This window comes from Manis pentadactyla, chromosome 10, assembly GCF_030020395.1.
Source record: "Manis pentadactyla isolate mManPen7 chromosome 10, mManPen7.hap1, whole genome shotgun sequence".
NCBI classification, from domain to species: Eukaryota; Metazoa; Chordata; class Mammalia; order Pholidota; family Manidae; genus Manis; species Manis pentadactyla.
Genome location: NC_080028.1, coordinates 9,699,959 through 9,717,735, shown reverse-complemented (window position 1 = coordinate 9,717,735; position 17,777 = coordinate 9,699,959). Strand labels below are relative to the sequence as shown.

Here is a 17,777-nt window from a genome sequence, read left to right as displayed (position 1 = left end):
AGTAATTCCGGGAAGCTCGCCTTACAACTCCGCGCCGCCCTCCGAGCCGCCCGCCCTACAACAAAACTCCGCGCGGCGCTCCGGGGAGTCCGGCTGGGAGAAACCTGCGCTCTGCACCGGAGGGGAGACAGACCAGGGCGCGGGCCGGTACAGCAGCCCGGACGGCAGCGGACCCTGCGTGTGCCAGGGGCGCCAGGCGAAGCGGGCCAAGAGGCGGGTGAGGGACGCGGAATCCGGGACGCTCACTGGCGCGTGGAACCCCGGGGCGGCAGGGTCTCCGCGCCCCGGGAACGTGCCTGGGGCGGGGCTCCGGGGCCCGCTCTGTCGGTGTTCCTGTGTGTCCCTCGCCGGGACACGGCTGGCGTGAGGGGGAGGACAGGCAGAGGTGCTGGGGGACCGAGACTGGGCCAAAGCAAGCTTGGTGGAGTGCGGTGGTGATGGGCCTCTTTTGGGGGCGCGCGGCGGGAGGCGGCGAAACCAGGCAGGAAGGGACAGCGCAGTCTGGCCGGCGTCAGCGTCCGCCCAGGCGGGGCCGGGGGCGGTGTGTGCACGTACGTGACTCGGTGAGAACAGTCCCTGGACCGGTGCCCGTAGGCCGTGCGTGCGCGGTTTGTTTACGTCCGAGGGCGGGCGTGTGTGTCTGTCCCCGGGCGAGCCTTCTGGGTATCCTGCCCTGTGCTTGAGCGCGCGGTGTACCTTAGAGTATGTGTGGCTGTGTGTGACTGTGTTTGTGTGTCCGCCCGCGCTCTCCCAGGTGGGTGAAGACCCCGGACCCGTGCACCGGTGGTGCGTCTCTCCGAGAAAGTGTGTTCACACGAATAAACTCTGAATTAAAACCAGAGCCAGGAAAGCGGCCCGGTCCACGGTCAGAGGGGTCTGGGAATTCTCGCCCGGGCTGTCCCCTTCCTACTGGCCGCCAGCGACCGGGGCCTCGCTCTCCCCGGAGTTTCCCAGGGCCGAGGCCACATGACCGCGGTGTTTGTCCCCCGCCCAGAGCCGGCGCCAGCAGCCACAGGGTGGGGCGAAGTATCAAAGACCCACCCAGCTCTGCTGGGGGGTGAGATGAGAGGGCCACCCATCACCCCAGCACCCTGGTGTGTCTGACAATAAAGTGGGCTGTCAACCAGGTCCTTGTCCCCAGGTTTTCCATATGCCTGGGGAAGACAGACCTTTGGGACTCTCCATCCCCAGGGTTGCCCCTCCCCTGGTCTCAGGAGGAACCTGAAGAGCCAGAAAACCCAGGGCAAAGGCGGGAGGTAGGAAGGGATGCCAGGCTACTCTCTTTGGTAGCTACTCTGGTTGGTCCTGGTTCTGGAGGTCCGACCTGCTGGGTCTGGGAGGGTGAGACTGGGAGGATGGGGTGGAGCGAGTTTCTGTTCTCTTGGTTTCAGTTCACAGGTGGGATTAGTCAGACAGACCGATTGATGGCCAGACCTGAGGAGCTAGCTGAGAGACTGAGCCAGCCCGGGGACCAGAGTCCTCACCCAGGCTGGGCATGGCTGACAGGCAGTGGAACGAGTGGTCTGATGCATGAAGGGTTCAAGTGTGAGGGATGGGGCCCCAGCCTAACCCCTGCTCCCCATCTGCCCTTCAGAAAGCTTCGATTTAGTCCAGTAGCCTGAGGGATGGTGTGGGGGCTATTCCTTGGTGCTATTCTGCCTTCCGCCTCCCCCCAACCACAGGGCTACAGAATCCTGGCAGTGGGTAGGGGTTGGGGAGTTGGGGATGTTGATGCAAGCTTGCTGAGGTGAGGAACCAGATGATCTTTAAACTTTGAGCCCTGGTCAGCTCTACTACCATAGGGGAACCTCACTGTCTCCATCTGTGGCAGACAGTAGGCAGCATCCAGGGTGGCAGGATGGGGATAGAGTGGGGGAGGTATGGCAGCCTCTACACACAGCCTGTTTTCCAGGGGAATTCTGGGAGAGAAAGCAGAGCCAACAGCCCTGGGCTGGAGCCAGGAATGTCCAGGAGCATGTAGCGGTTGAGTAGGGGAGGTGGTGGCCAGGGGCACAGGAACCAGGCAGGCCCCTCCTCAAAGCTGGGCAGAAACCTTCCCGAACAGGGTTGGGGGTCAAGAGACAAGGGGAAGAAGTTGTTGAATGGCTCAGTCACAGATGCAAAGCTAGCACTGAAAGTTTTGACCTCCCACTGAACAGCCCCTGAGTTTCACTAGAGGGCCTGAGACCCAACATGGGCTCCTGTGCCTCCCTCAGTCCTGGCACCTTTAGCCTGCGTGGCCATGGAGCCCTTCATAGGCCAGATGCTGGAGTGAGATGGTGAACAAACCAGATCCAAGGCTTGCCCTCTGGGAACTTACAGTCGAGGAGGGGAGACAAAGTTAAAGGGCCACCAAACTAAATACAAAACCACAGCTGAGATAGCTGGTAGCAGGTGGAAGTCACTGTGGTTTGTAAGTGTATAACAGGACTCTGACTTTGCAAAGGCAATCAAGGAAGGCTTCCCTGAGGAGGTGACCAGTGAGCTGGATTGTCAGAGTGATGATCATTTGTGAAGCCCTTGAGGGCAGAGGCTGATTTATCTTTGGGCTTTCAGGGTCCAGCACTGAGCCTGGCACAGAGTAGGTGTTTCTTCAGTGTTTGTTGATTGAATGGATGAATAAGCACTGCATCCTTGTCCTGGAAGAGCTCCACAACACTTGGAGAAAAAGACCTGGGAACCCCAGGGAAGCAGGAAGCCCGAGGACAGGTTGTGGGATTCTCAAAGCAGTCTCCCAAAAGTGAGCATCCTTCAAAACCCAGGTGACATCCTTTCTTACGCACATACACACTCCCTTTTTGTCCCTTTGGAAAACATCCAGGGATGGTAGAATTTACTGTCTGTTCATTCATTTCTTGTTAGCATGAGGATCCTGAGAGAGGGTATAGGGAAAACATGATGTGGGCTGGAAGGGAGGCTGGCATCACAGGGTTCTGAAATGGGCCAAACAAGGCAAGTTTGTAGATTTGTGTCAGTAACGATCCCTCTGGCAGCTCTTGGAGGAGGATAGATGGCAGAGGCAGAGGGAGGCAGGCAAGGCTAGAGGCCAGTAAGGAGGCGGCTGTGGTCATGGTTCAGCTGAAAGAGGGAGTGGTCCCTAGCTGTACAGGTGGAGCAGAGGGGTGGTCAAGGCTGATGGTCTCTGAGTTTGTGTTCTCATGCCCCTGCCTTCAGGAAGCCTTCCCTGATTTCCTTGCCCTTCATCCCGGGCCTCCCTCCATTCTGCTGGTGGTCTTGGAGCTCCATTCTGGACAAGAATTTGGCACTCCAAACTCCAAAATCATCAGTGCTGGCAGGTATCTTATGCTCAATAGAGGTTTGGCATGTTGGGAAACTGAGGCCTAGAGAGAGGGAATGATGAAGTCATGTAGTGAGTGTGAGTGGGCAGCAGAACCAGAGCTAAAGTCCAAGACTTCTGCCTCCCTGCCATGCTGGGTTCTCCCAGCTTTGCTCCCCTTCCAGCAGGGAGGAGGCTCCCCCAGCACTGGCTGCCAAGGCCCAGGAAAACACATTTTTTCCCTCTGTCCTCACAGAGGAAGCAGAATGGCTCAGCAGCCAGAGAGGAGCCCATGCCAGTGGGTGGGCCGTCTACAGGACGTCTCTGGAGCGGACTAGGGGGGCCAGGGAGGGAATATAGGAGGGCTTGTGGCTGTTGACTGGGCCAGGCAGATGTCAGCCCCCCAAAAGCAGATTCATTCTCCGTGCCTCCAAAACAGTGTCAGGAACCTGCAGACCCTGGAGGTCAGCTCTGTGGTGAGCAGGGGGTGGGAGGATATGGTAGCTGGCGCTGAAGAAAGACCCCTAAGCTGGGAGTCAAGATTCTTGGGTTCCAGCCCACCACTGCCACCAAACAGCTGCTTGGTTGCCTCGGTTACAGAACAAGGGCGTTGGATCAACTGCCGTCTCAGGCCCAGGGTTCTCCAGGCTGGCCGAGGCAGGCTGGCCGAGGACCCAGGCCTCTTGGCGTACAGTCCAGCAGCCCCTGGCAGGGTTGGAGGCTGAGGGCCTGAGGTTATCAGAACGTTTTCCCTGCTTGCGCCTTGCCCTCTGGGATTGTCTGACTCTGCTGAGCTAGGACATTCCTGGGCGAACATGGTACCTTGGCTGACATCCAGGGCGCGGTTGAGGGGGCTGAGGCGAGAGCAGGAGAAGGAGGAAAAGAGGGAGGAACAGGTTCAAAGTGTCTGCAGGGCCTAAAAATACTTAGAATCACAGCCAGCTGAATGGATGGGACGTTTAGCCTTTGTGCGGAATAGGGGATGGTCCAAAGCCCCCCGCTGTTGGCCTGCTGTGGAGGGCAGTGTTGAGAGGGAATCGAAGCTGTATCTAAACTCGGGGGAGGATGGTGCTGCGCTTGATTAGGGACGCCTGTGGTAGGAGTGTGGGAGGGATGGAAGTAAGGTGAGCCTGTTCTGGTCTACTTCTCTGGCATTTTACACACTAATACTGTTGTGATTGTCCCCACCTTACAAGTAAGGAAACCAAGGTTTAGTGAGGAAAAATGACTTTTATGAGAGCCAGGCCATGCCTCCGAGGCTCTGTGTCACCCGGCGCCCAACAGGCTCTCAGTGAACCTTCACAAGGAGAGGCTTCCCCTTGCCCATCAGGTCTCTGTGTAGCCCGGACTGCCTGGGTGTCGCCTCACAGCCCTGCTCCCTGAACAGCTGGCGAGGGGGCCTGGGCATGTTCCTCACAGACCTAACACAAATCCTGGCACATCAGAGCTGGGCAGCCTTGGAGACTGGCAAGTCCAACCTCATCTTCAAGGGTTGGGGAAACGGGGCCCAGAGAGGGTACCCTGTCAGGGCCACATTGGGAGGAGTCCACCCATGACAGAAATGTCAGAAACTCCATCCATCCATACCTCACCAGTGCCTCCCCCTTGCCAGGCCCTGTGCAGGTGCCCAAAGCTGCCTGGCCTGGTTGCTGCTTTCCGAGCTCCCTGTCTGGCAGGGAGACAATAAGGACACTGACCATGACAACTCAGGGCAGGAGTGCTCGGGTGGGTGGTGCCTAACAAGCCCTAGAGAACAGAGAGGGCTTCCTGGAGGAGGAGATGTCTGTGCCCAGGGCAGGAGGATGAGTAGGGGTCTGCCTGATAAGTGGAGGAGAAGTGTCATGGCAGGGGTGGGGGGAGAATGGGGGAGGAACGGGGTGGGGGGTGTAGCCCAGAGACAAGAAAGCTTGGGGTGGAAGGAAGTGAAAGAAATTCTCTATGGCTGGATTGCTGAATGGAGGTAGTTAATGAGCCTGGGGTGCCACGCAAGTGGGCCTGGACTGTGCCCAGGATATTAGGGAGCCATGGAGGATTTGCATCTGGGCGGTGACGTAGTCAGAGGCACAGGGTGGGAAGATCCTCCAGTTGCAAGTGGATGATAGGTGGAGGCTGGCAGGGAGGTATGCTGGGTCCTCCCCAGGTGTGTGCTGTGGGTGAAGGTGACCACTTAAGAGGCCTATATTGATAAATAGATTGGTGGGGTATTAGGGTCTCCAGGTAGAGTCCATGAAAGGTCAGGGTCCAGACTTGGGACATCCTGGGCCTCAGTTTCCCCCAGCCACACCTCAGGAGGCCTGGGTGGCTCTGAAGACCCTCCCAGCCCAAAGGCCACAGTGACTATCTCTGTCCTGGGATCCCATGAAGGGCCGACTTTACTGTCCCACTCCTTGCTTCCATCTGGGGTGTAAGAGCCCTGGCTGTGTGGCCAGGAGAAGCAGGGAGGATTCCTGAGAAACCCTGGACTGCCTCCCCCTCTGCCTGAGTCACGCTGAGAATTCACCCACCTTGACTTGAGCATCTGCTGTGTGCCAGGCAGTGCTCGAGGCCTGGAGATGCAGCAGAGGACAAGACCTCTGCTTTGTCATTCTTGTGCAGAGACAGACACTGAGCAAATCTACAAACACGTGTGGCTTATTATATGTAGTGAAGTGCTAAGGAGAAACGTGGTGGGAAGGGAAACAGCGTGCATGGGGGTGGGTGGGCGTGGGGAGTGGGAATCCTAAATTGAGTAAGAACAGGAGATTTGAAGAGAGGCCTGAAGGAGATAAGGAAGCAAACTTCACAGCCATCTAGAGGAAGAGAGTGCCAGGCGAAGGGAACAGCCAGGGCAAAGGCCCTGGGGAGGAGCCCACATGTGAGGAACAGCAAGGAGGAGGGTGTGGCTGGAGCAGAGTGAGGGCAGGGGAGTGAAGACAGAACTAACGTCAGAGAGGCGTGTCGGGGGCTACATCACCGAGCACCTGTGTGCCCTGTGATGACGGGCTTTTTATTCTGGGTAAGATGGGAGCCATGAGAAGGTCTTGAGGGAGGAGGAACATGATCTGACTTAACACATCCCGTGTCACCCGTGGGGAAACCGAGTCACAGAGAGGCTAACTGATTTGTCAGAATCAGAGCTAGTGAGCAGAATGAGTGCCAGAAGGCCCCAGGTGTGTCTGGCAGCAAAGTCCACGCACTTTTCGTTTCTCCAGTGTCCCAAGAGACACCCAGGGCATGCTGGCATGTGTCTGAGGCTGAGCTGAGGCTTTGGGTCACCCCACAGATAGCTCAAGGAATCAGGCTGGGCCAAGATGAACCGCTGCTGCTCTCTACAACCCGAGTGTTGCTCATGAGGACTGAGAGGACCCTGCATCTCAGATCACACAGCATCTTCCTGCCCGGCCCTCCTTCCTCACTGCTCCTGCCTGCCTCCCCACGGGGATTCTCAGATGAGGAAACTCAGGCTAACAATGAACAGGGAGATGATCAGATGAGCTGGGGATGGAGGGGGCTGCTGCTTCAGAGGGGGCTTTGGTCTCCTCCCCAGCCCAGAGCAATGACCGTTGGCCCCCAGAATACACCCTCATGTCTCCCCAGTGCCAAGCTCATGTCTGACAAATAATGGATGCTCAATAAATACTTGTTGAATGAACCTGGAGCTTGCAGGCCCATGGAAAGAGGCACTGGGGGTCTGTGGCCCCTCATCAGTCTAGGTATGACTGTCCTGTCTGCCCGGGGCAGTGCTGGGCAGCCCCCAAGGTGGGGGAAGCTTTCCCAAAATAGGTCTGGATGAGGGAGGCTTAGGTGGGGGAGGGGAAGGGACTGATTATGTTGTATTTTGATGGGGTGCTGGTTGCACTCTGTGAAAAGTCATTGACTAGTATACATATGTTTTGTGTTCTTTTCTATAGGTTATACTTTATTGAAAAGTTAAACAAAAACCAAATATACATGTCTGGTCCTTATGTGGAAGAATGTCTAGGGGAGAGGGGGTCCATTCACTTGGTGCATATTTATTGAGCACCTGCTACATGCCAGGCATTAATTTGGTACATTGACATAGTGGTAGGATAGCCAAGTCCTAGTTTCTCATCAGCTTACATTTTGGTGAGGGAGGGGTGGGACGATGAGAGAGATATACAAGTAACCAAGCAAAATAATTGCAGAAGAGATGACTATTTCAAGGGTTAGTAAAGGGGCTTCTGGGTTATGACACAGGAGGTGTTTTAGCCAGAACAGTCAGATCTCTGAATGACATTAGGCAAAGGCCTAAATGATAAAGAACTGCTATGGGGAGATGAAAAGGAAGAGAACAGTAAGTACAAAGGCCCTGAGGCTGAAATGAGCCTATCAAGGCCACTGTGGCTGTACCATTGAGACAGAGAAAAGTGGTATGAGATGATTTCCAGGACACAGGGGCCTGGAATGCCATGGTAGTGTTTGGATTTTATTCTAAGTGGAAGAGAAAGTGATCTTGGTCTCCTCTCTTCCCTAGGTCTCAGCCGAGAGGGCACCGTCTGCAAAAATGTCTGCAGATCCCTTATCCAGCAAAGCCCTGAAGGTGAGGAGGCAGTCGCTGTTGTCCTTAGTCCTCCCGTCACCTCCTTCCCTACCTGCCGGGATGAGCCTCTCACCCCAACTTCCCCTTCAGTTCCTGGAACCCCCACCGTGGCCCACTCAGTGGGCATCAGGCCCCAGGAAGGGAACCCAGACACCCAGGCTCTGATCACAAGGTGTGTCCCCAGGAAGATCACTTCCCGTCCCGATCCTGCTTCCCCATTAGAACCACGCCCTCTGAGTGGCAGGCTTCAGAGCTGCTTTCTGAGCCAGGTTTCTCTGGCTGAGTCCAGGCTGGGGCACCGGATTAGGATTTGGGCCAAGCCCTGGGGTGGCTCCTTTTGTGTTCAGATCCTGGTTTGGCTTGGTTTCCCCCTTCTGGATTCCTGCCCCTGCTTAGGGGTCTTGGAGCAAATCCAGTCACCACTTCAGTGCCTATGGTGGTGAAAGGGGAACATTGCAGGTGTAGGGGGAGCCATCTCTAGCACCTGCTGTGCACCAGGCCGAGGGCCACGGTCCCCCTGGCAGTGATGCACCCCTGGGCCTCCGTTTCCCCATGCACCCAACGTGCCTCCCGCAGATTAAGCGCGAGATGAGCGAGAACACACCGCACCTGTCTGACGAGGCGCTGATGGGGTTGTCTGTGCGTGAGCTGAACCGACACCTGCGTGGGCTCTCGGCCGAGGAGGTGACGCGGCTCAAGCAGCGGCGCCGCACGCTGAAGAACCGAGGTTACGCTGCCAGCTGCCGCGTGAAGCGCGTGTGCCAGAAGGAGGAGCTGCAGAAGCAGAAGTCGGAGCTGGAGCGCGAGGTGGACAAGCTGGCGCGGGAGAACGCCGCCATGCGCCTGGAGCTCGACGCGCTGCGGGGCAAGTGCGAGGCGCTGCAGGGCTTCGCGCGCTCGGTGGCCGCTGCCCGCGGGCCCGCCGCGCTCGTGGCGCCCGCTAGCGTCATCACCATTGTCAAGTCGGCTCCGGGCCCGAGCCCCAGCCCCGCCCCCGCCCCCGCCCCAGGCTCCGCCCCCGCTGCCTGCTCCTAGTGCCCGCCGCGCGCGAACACGCAGTTCGCACGTCCCACCGACCCCAGTTACCCTCCCAAAGTGCCTAAGCGACATCTCTGTCCCCAGGGGCCATTTCTCTGCAGCTGCCACCCCCTGTGGCGAACACACGTTCTCTCCCTGAGCATGTCTTCCTTGTCGCGGAGACCCATCTTCTCTGTAACTGGGACCTAATAGGTGGCCCTAGGGAGGGGCAACTTTAGTGAGATGCGGGAGGGGGTGGGGTGGGGTAGGAATCTGGGTTCCCTTTGGCTTAAAGTTCAGCCTTAGATTGGGGGGATGGGGCAGAAGGGTTTAGAGAAGGGCTGCAGGGAGAAGAGGGCCACCTCTCATTTTATAAAGTTTGCTCTTATTGTGCCAATAGCCCCTTGCCACCCTCCCAGGATTCAGGACTAGGTTCGGCCAGTTTGCGTCTCTTGTGTGTCTGATGCCCCCACCTCTGTTTTGGGCCTAGAGGTACCTGGCCTTGCAAAGCTGGGAGTCACTGGAAATCACCTAGTGAAGGCGGGTTAACAGACAGGAGAGCAGCCTCCAGCGGATATGACAGTGCCTAAGCTTAGTGGCTGAGCTGAAACTAAAAGCCAAGTCTTCCTCCTGCTGCCCCTACAGGGGACAGGGACAGGGAGAGGTGGTGAGGCGGCCTCGCTGGCTGGGGAGACGCTGTGAGTTAGGGGAAGAGAAGTAGAGGGACAGAGAAGGTGATAACAGATGGAAGAGAGGGAAGGAGCTGGCCTTGCTCAACCCCTGGGCTCTCCCTGCAGCCAGGGAGCTGGCCAGCCAAAGACAAAGGGGACAAAGGAGGTGACCACCCATCATGGCAGGTGGGGAGGTGAGAAGACAGATCCTGCAGTCCTGCAGTCTGGGGTGGGGGTCCTTAGAAGGGAAGGGCCCCACCTCTCCTCCCATGAGTGTCCATTGTGGGCTGGCTGCTGACCACTGCCCCTGATTGCCATTCTCCCGGGAAGCCCAGCCCCCACCCCACCCCCCACACTGTATACAGCTGCCCCTCCCCACTGTTTATTTATTGCACAAACTAAGTTATTCTCCCCAGCCAGAGCCCTAGCACTCACTTCCTGGGAAAAGTGGTGTGGGACCCTGAGCTGGTCTTTATATTTTATATCTGCAAATAAATCACATTTTATCTTATATTTAGGGAAAGCCGATGGCAACAATCAAAAAGTCTGAAAAAAATTGCCAGGCCCCCGGAATTTATTTATTTTCTGACTTACAGTAAGCGAGTTATCCGCCTTCTGTATTTTGTACTTTCTGAATAAAGTCAAGTTCTCTTTTTCCACAGTGAAGAAGTGTATGTCCTAGGTTATGGTTTATTTTGTGGTGGAGGGACTTCTGAATGAGGGTCCCAAGCAGAACTCTCCTCTGGGCAGAGGGTTGGCCCCAATTTGCAAATGAACTAAGAGCTCCAGTAGCTCCCTGGGCAGTGGGCTGGAAGGGGGTCCCACGAAGATGGGGCTAAAACATCCCTCCTTCCTTCTGTCTGCCTGGGGCCGGAGCTCCCGCTCCCAGGAAAGACAAAGCCAGAAGGGCAATGAAATGTAGGCTTAAATTCTCTGGGTATCTCTTCAGTGAATAAACAGTCCCGCCCAGAGGAAAATTCCCAGATTTAAGAGTCATCTTACAGCACTTTCACATCGACGTCAGATTTTTACAGCCAAGTAGAAAATATTTTCCCCAAGTTCCGGAAGGCACAAGAAGGGGAAAGAAGTGGCTTCCGCAGTTCCAGTCTGCAGGCCGAAAAATGCAACGCCGTGTCAGCCTAGGCCTCAAACTCAAACTGTAATTTCAGCCCAGTCTGCCTGCCTTTCTGCCCCAGTCACCCCAGGAGTGGAGTGTACCACAGGGAGATGGGGTTTGAAGCCAGGTGCCTTTCTCTAGCTGCAAGACCTCTGATGACTTATTTAGCTTCCTGCAGCCTCAGCTTACTCACCTGTGCAATGAAGGTGCTCTAGGGCATTTACACGCAGCATAAATGTCTGGACCCTGCACACAGCTACAGTGAGAGGCAATTTCTGTGTGGCTGGGTGCAGAGACATGGGGCTGGGAGGACGTGTCTGTGGGAGGTGCAGGATTTAAAATCTGGGATAGGGCTGAACCACAGGGTTGACTGGGTCCAGAGGCCCTTCTCCTCAGGTTGAGGCCCAAGACACTGAGCCGAGGCCCCAGGAAAGGGCAGTGGGAAGTGGTGGGAGGGGAAGGCCAGTGGAGGCTGGTGGCTGGCTGGGAACTTCCCCACCCACGCTGCATTCCTGCTGCTCTGGCTCTTCCGGGCCCTGGCATGCAGTGTGGTGGCAGGAAGGGGCCCTGCTGGCTAGGCACCTGGCCTGGTGGGCCCTGCTCCAGACCTCCTTACCCCTAGGCACTTCAGGCCCCAGGGTGGGGAGGGGGGCTCAGGGACACACGAAGGGAATCTGGAAGGAGTGAGGGTCCTAGGAAGTCTCTTCAGCCTCCTGGGGACACGTGCAGGAATGGGGCTTGCCAGCGCAAGGGCCCTGTCTAGCTGGTTGACAAAACAGGGACGATGCACCAGCACACTGCACACACTAGCCCTGCTGGGTGGGGACGGTGGTTCCCTGTGACCAAGGCTGCCACTGTGTCCCACTGGTGGGGGTGGGTGGGGGGAACAGTGTCTAATGAGGGCCTGGACCCGTTTTAAGCCTGGCAATGTGAATCCCAACATCACCTACACAGTCCACATAGGAAGGAAGACGGTTACTTAGGACACCCCAGCCCACAACCACTAAGTCCACCGCAAACACAAACGGGCCAGGGGAGAGGCAGGAAAAAACCTCACCCACAGGCAAAGATTTCAATACAATCTATATTATCTTAGATATATTTCTTTCTCACTTTATTTGCTCACTTCTGTCACGCATTTAAAATGTTACAGAGACCAAAATAGAGCGGCTTTCTGGTGGAACTCTTGGCAGTCATACACGAGATACAAAACTAGGGGACTCTGTCTTCTTATACATCATACCATTAATTTTTCAAGTATTTTTTATGTACAAACAGCTACTCTATCGGGAAAAAAAAACGAAACAAAACAAAGAAACAAGGTAGGTTACACATCCTAGGAAGGAGTGGGGAGTGGTAGGGCAGGCATTCCCAGCCCCTATCTCCCCAGGGGCTGCTAGTGCCCCGCCACTGAGCCCCCCCACCCCCCATGCTAGCAGGCAAGTGCCAGGGCAGGCAAAGACCACGGGGGCAGGGAGTCAGCAGCACACTTTGGCCTGGAAGGAGAATCAGAAACAGATTCATGAAAGCAAATGGTGAGAGTGGGCACAGAAGTTCTCCTTGGACAGCCCGCACACACAGGCTGCCTTCCCAGGCAGCTTGGTACCAGCTGGCCAGGCCCACGGGACAGGAGCCTGAGAGCTGGCCTGTGACCCCACCCGAGGGCTCTGTGACCCTGGGGGGCTGGCTTGGTCACAAGGGCCGAAGGAGGCCTGGGAAGACTAGTGGGATGGAAGCCCTCACCTGACCCTCAGCACAGTTCATTCCAGGAGGGGCCAAAGGGAAGAGATTCCGTGAAGCTGGGATCCACAGGGCAGGCCCCTTCTCTCTCACCCTACCCGTCTCCAGGCTACTAGAGCCCAAACCAATGCTATTTGGGTTCGAAGCAACAGAAAGCTTGGCCTATATGAACATGCATCATGTCTGTTCAGTCTCTTCCTAAGATAGTGGCCTGTGTCAGCCTGGCCTGCCCGGGGGCTCTGGCCTTGGGAGGCTCCAGGTATATGGGTGTGGAGGTGGGCAAGGTTGGGGGGAGACTGGAAGTCCTGGCCACCTCTGAGGCCTGTCCAAGGGCACTTAGCCCAGCACTGCAGGATCCTCTGGGTGCCAGCAGCTTAATAGGGGGCCCCCAGGGAAGGCCTGGGAATAGACTGAGGGCCTAGGGAGGGGGAGCTTTCATATGTGACTAAGGCACAGAAAAGATGGGCTGGGGCCAGACAAGGCAGGGTACCAGGCCCTGTGTGGGGCCAGGGAGAGGGGTCCGGACCACTCCTCCCAGTTCTCAGCTCCCTGACGCTTGCCCCAGCCCTCAGCCCTCCCACCTGCAGGACTGAGTTTCTCCAGAAACTGGTCTGAAAGGGGGAGACTCAGACCCTTCCCCTGAAACGGGAGGGAGAAGCCTCAGGGAGAGACGAGGGCCCAGCAGAGGTTCTGATTGCTCATTTTGGGAAGGAGGGTTGCGAGCCCGTCAGAGCAGCCAGGGCTCTGCCCAAAATGCTCCCAAGAGAGACCCCAAGTGGCAGCGTGGGCTGCTGGGTGTCCTCGGCAGGCCAGGAGGAAGGGGCATGAGGCAGGCAGAAGATGCAGCCACGGAGAGGACACCCAGGAGCCCACAGACCCCCCACGTGGACAGCCTGTAACAACACAGGAGGGGCCCGAAGGCCCCGGAGCAGCCTTCCTGGGCGGGGCCTGGGGCTTGCGTGTGGGCTCTGATCCGGGCAGCACGCTGGCTGGCCGGGCCAGGGTCAGGAGTGGTCCGCAGACAGCGTCTGAGTTCCCTCCTCCCTCCCGCCAGGGGTGAGGCTAGTCTAGTATCAAACAAGGGTAGACAGGAGGGAGCAGGCAGGGAGGAGCCTGGGTCAGAGTATTGCACGGTGTTAGGCATGGGGCGCTAAGTCTCAGGGCAATGCCTGGGGCAGGGGCTGAGAAGTCTGCACCCTGGTCTACAACACAAGTGTCTGGGCCTGAGCATGGCTGGTCCCAACATGCCACCACCACAGGACATGCCGCAGGGCCCGGGAGTCGCTCCCAATGTCCTCTGCCCCTTGCCTGGCAGTGCAGGCTTGGCCGTGGGTAAGTATTCCTGAAGGCTCGTGAAGGGGCCCGGCCTGTCTCCTGGGCAGGCAGTACCTGCGTGTTCCTCTGGAAGTGATATGTGAGTATTTCTGGTCCAATAAATTAAATGGCAATGCCAAAGCTGTGCCAGGCTGCCTCCTGGCCTGACCATGGGACTGGAGTTGGGCGCACATCCTGCCCTGGGCCCAGGTGCCAATCTTTCCCACCAGCCGCCACATCTAGAACTCATCATCAGAGCTGAGCAGGAGAGTCTTCTCATTGTCGCGGGTGCCACTCAGGCTGTGGGAGCGTGAGAGGCTGTGGGAGCTGCCACGCCAGGCGGGCCCAGGCTCCAGGGTGGCCTGCTGCGTGTACTGCTGGTAGGCAGGCGAGAAGTTGTGGATGGCGTCCTGCACGATGTCATGTGGGTTCATGGTTTCCTTGAGGCTGCTGGAGATGCTCTTCATGGGGGCACAGCGGCCTGCAGGGCAGGGGTGGAGAGGGGGTGAGGAGTGGGGTGGGGGAGGCCCTAGGGCTATACCACCCAACCACTCCTCCTGGGACAGAGGACAGGGTCCCAGACACGAGAAGGTGCAGGCAAAGCAATGGCTTCTCCAGCTGGGCAGGCGCCAAAGGGAGAGCACCTCTCTGAGGAGTGGGGGTGGGCAGTTTCCCCCCTGCGGGGAGAACCAGGGGCTAAGGTCCACAGGCGGGAAGGGGTTGGGGGTGGAGACTGGCACATGCCAGGCAATGAGCCCAGAGGCCAGGATGGCTTGGCATCGACTGAAGATGGGGAGTGTCTGGGAAGAGGGCCCAGGAGCCAGGGGTGCCCAGGTCCAAAGGAACTAGCCCTGCCCTCTTATCTGGGGGTGCTCCCCTTCACTCTGAGGAGTGGACCAGGGACTTGGACCCACAGCAGAGCAGACACAGAATAGTGGGAGCCACCTACCCTGACGTTCTTCCTCCTAATTCCCTCTCTCATAAATCATCCCCAGACACTGTGGGAAGAAATGGCCCAGGCCACAAAACCAAGAGATAAGAGATAAGCTCAATTCGAGCACACAGGTCTCCAGACTCAAACTGGCGTGCTCTTTACACCTTCATGTTCTCTGCTGTGGAATGTGACTAAATGCCCCTGGGATGAGCACTGTGCCCCCAGAACCAAGCAAGGCGTATTTCCAAATAACGAGAGACAAGTATGGAAGCAGGCAACATTACGGAGGGTGGCCCAGCAGGTGCTCTGGAGCTCCGCTGCCCGGGCATACCTGTGGGAGATTGGGACACAGAGAAGGAGCTAGGAGAGAAGCATGCCGGTGACAGTGACCAGGACTGACATGCAGGACAGACGTGCAGATGAGAGCAGAACCTACCGTAAGGGCCATATGTTGGCACTGCCCGCAGCCAAACCCAGGGCAGAAGCAGGGTGGGGGTGGGGTGAGGGGAGAGAAGCCGGAGAAATAGAGAAGACAAGAGAGAGCTGAGTGAAGGCCGTCTGCCCGCCACCGAGGCCCGGCACACCGCACCGTACACCCTGCCCTCCCCACTCGCAGGCCCTGCCGAGTGCCCAGGCAGCTGCAGCTGCCCCTGCAGGGTCTGGGGAGGATGGCCACCTAGGGACGGCTCCTCCGGTGTCATGCTTTCCTTTCAGGGAAGAGAACACACGGCAGACACCCAGAATGGTGGCCAGAGTTCAACCTCTGTACCTAAGTCAGGGTCCCCCCACCTACTTCTCTACAGCCTGGCTGGGATTGCTGAGCTTGTGCCATGCGCTTTACAAACCTCCCATAGCTTCACAGACAAGGAACAGACCCACGGTGAGCCAGCTTTGCCCCTACGCCTGTGGCAGGTGCTGGGTCCTGCCTTTCCTGCCAGGGCTGGGCTGGGGACCTTGCTAGAGGTGTGTTTCCGGCAATGCTAGTTCTTGCTGGGGGGCATGTATCTGGGGGCGGTGGGTGGGAAGGCAGCCCAGGTGTCTGCTGAGAGCCTCTGCAGAGCTACCCAGTACAGAAGGGCTTCCTTAAACCATTTCAAACCTTAACGTTGCAGAGAGGGTCCTCTGCCATGACCCCAGGCTCCAAGGCACAAGGATGACTTTCCCAAGGACAGAGGCCCTGTTAGATCAGGTCCAAGGGACATCACCCTCAACACTGGGGACCTGGTGGGGCCCCTGCCAGCAGCAGTGAGCCATGGCCAGCACAGTGCAAGACACTGAGTAAGTGTGCAATCAAACTGGAAAAAGTGCCCCCAGCTTCCAGTCAAGGAAGTGTGTTGGGAGAACACAGTCCGGTGCACAAGTATCAAGAGGCCTGGAGTACAATTTGGTCCATAAGCTTCCAGCAGCAGCACAGACATCTGAGACTTCTTCCCAACCAAAGAACATGATTAAGTAAAAAGGGGAGGAGGGACGGGCCAGTGCCACTACCATCTGCTCAGTACAGCACCCCCCAGGGCCTGTGGTGGGCACAGGCTGTCGGGCCTGGCAAAGTGGGATTCTCCCAGCCCAGCCACATGGAAGGGAGCTGGCAGCTGCCGAACTCCTGGGGGTTAGACCAGGAGGGTCCCATCCCTAGGCCCTCGGGCCTCCTCACTGGGTTAAGTCATTTCATGCATTCGCAGCCTGCTCTTCCTCCCCGTGAGCACCCCTCTCTGCCCACAGCAGCTAGCAGCAGCTCCCGTAGTCCCTGGGGTGCTCCGAAGGCACACACGGCAGGGCCGGCACACTGCAGTTACTCCAGGGTAGGGCCCAGGCATTGGGACTTTGAAGACTCTCCTGGGCATTCTAACAGACAGCTGGGGTTGCCAACGTCTTCTAACAAAGAGGAAGATTAGCAGGTGGAAAATGAAAGCTGTTAAAAGAATTGCCATCTGAGTCTGTTTCTTAGAAGTACAGGAATTCTAGGACAAATAGGACAGCCGTGTTTGATGTCAGAAACCATTAGAAACTCATCTATTCTACGGTCTCTGTCCTGACCTGTGGGGATACTGTATTATATCATCTCAGAGGTCTCTATACTCCAGAACTGATGCAAGAGACAGGTGAGCCTCGCTTCCACAACCCCTGACCCTTTTCCCCCCAGGTGAACTGGGGATGCCTGACTGACTGGGTGGCAGGGAGCCCAGAGCGGGGCCGGGAGTGCTCCCCTCACCGGGGGTCATCTCCAGGAGCCTGGCTCATACCTTGCGCATCCAGTCTCTTGTCAGCATAGACCCTATAGGTGAAGGCGTGCCTCAGGGCCAGGGCCGCGAAGAACATCTCGACACAGATGATGAAGTCCTGGTAGCCGGCAGCCACGGTGCCTTCACCCACCGACACGCGGGCCGAGTGGATCTTGGGGATGGCCCCGCACTTCTCCAGGATGGCCAGGAGCATGCCTGAAGGGAGGCATGGGTGTCCAGCCCCAGACTAGACCCGTTTCCCAGTTCTCCTTCCGCATGCAGGCCCCCACGTACCACACCCCCCAGGAGGAAGGAAGCAGAGTCCACAGCTCCTGTAGGGCAGGGATGCCAACACAAAACCGAGGCTTCTAGGATACCCCATCCCCCCAGCTCCTTGCTGGTCGCCAACACTGAGACACTGCCAACTACGTGGGCCCACCGGGGCTTCTCTGTGGTTCCTGGGAAAGGTCCCTGAAGGCCGGCACTTCACACCTGGCAGGTGCCCGCTGGACAGAGGCCCCTCTGATACTCAGGCCGGGGCTGCCCAGGGACAGTGCCATGGCCCAGGCCCCACAGGCACTGGAGCCAGTGAGCAGGAGGAGGGGGAGGCTTGGGGGCGGGCTGGGAAGGGGCTCACCCTGCCAGAAGGAGAGGAAGATGACGGACTTGACCATGAAGAACTTGAGGACGGGGCTGTAGGGGCTGAGCAGCTCCCGGGTGGCGAAGTAGAAGAGGAAGAGGGCGTAGAGGGCCAGGCTGACGGAGAAGTTATAGATGATGGTCACGTAGAGGTAGCCGCTGGTGACACTGTGGGAACGGGAGGGAATTCTCTGGCTTGGATGGGCATCTGGGGAGGGGTGGGAGGGCAGTGCAGGCCAGCCCTGCTGCCTCTGCGTCACTCGCTGATGTGTCTAAAGCCACCTGCCTGCAGCTCTGTGCCCACAC

General features: G+C 57.6%; 2 protein-coding genes across 10 annotated transcripts in view; one reads left to right on the top strand and one right to left on the bottom strand.

The window, feature by feature from the left end:
* MAFF (MAF bZIP transcription factor F) lies at positions 1–10,166 on the top strand. Of its 6 annotated transcripts, none has more exons than XM_057486379.1 (5): positions 1–217; positions 2,557–2,740; positions 3,175–3,296; positions 7,752–7,817; positions 8,394–10,166. In XM_057486379.1, the coding sequence occupies exons 4-5, from the start codon at positions 7,782–7,784 to the stop codon at positions 8,850–8,852; spliced, it is 495 nt and encodes a 164-aa protein (XP_057342362.1). In that variant the 5' UTR covers positions 1–217; positions 2,557–2,740; positions 3,175–3,296; positions 7,752–7,781; the 3' UTR covers positions 8,853–10,166. The 6 variants fall into 6 exon arrangements, with proteins under 6 accessions (XP_057342362.1, XP_057342360.1, XP_057342361.1 ...); XM_057486377.1 differs by having other exon boundaries at positions 2,557–2,741; positions 3,210–3,296; XM_057486378.1 differs by lacking the exon at positions 3,175–3,296.
* A 1,543-nt stretch (positions 10,167–11,709) lies between these two features.
* Positions 11,710–17,777, bottom strand: part of TMEM184B (transmembrane protein 184B) — a 42,115-nt gene continuing 36,047 nt past the window's right edge. For 3 of the 4 annotated variants that reach the window (XM_036891144.2, XM_036891145.2, XM_057486373.1), the window contains exons 7-10: positions 17,470–17,639; positions 16,854–17,048; positions 15,047–15,067; positions 11,710–14,157 (exon numbers count right to left, since the gene is read on the bottom strand). In XM_036891144.2, the coding sequence (XP_036747039.1) occupies positions 13,916–14,157; positions 15,047–15,067; positions 16,854–17,048; positions 17,470–17,639 (628 nt within the window). In that variant the 3' untranslated portion in view covers positions 11,710–13,915. The remainder of the gene's footprint in view (positions 14,158–15,046; positions 15,068–16,853; positions 17,049–17,469; positions 17,640–17,777) is intronic. The other variant, XM_057486374.1, reaches the window with a different exon arrangement.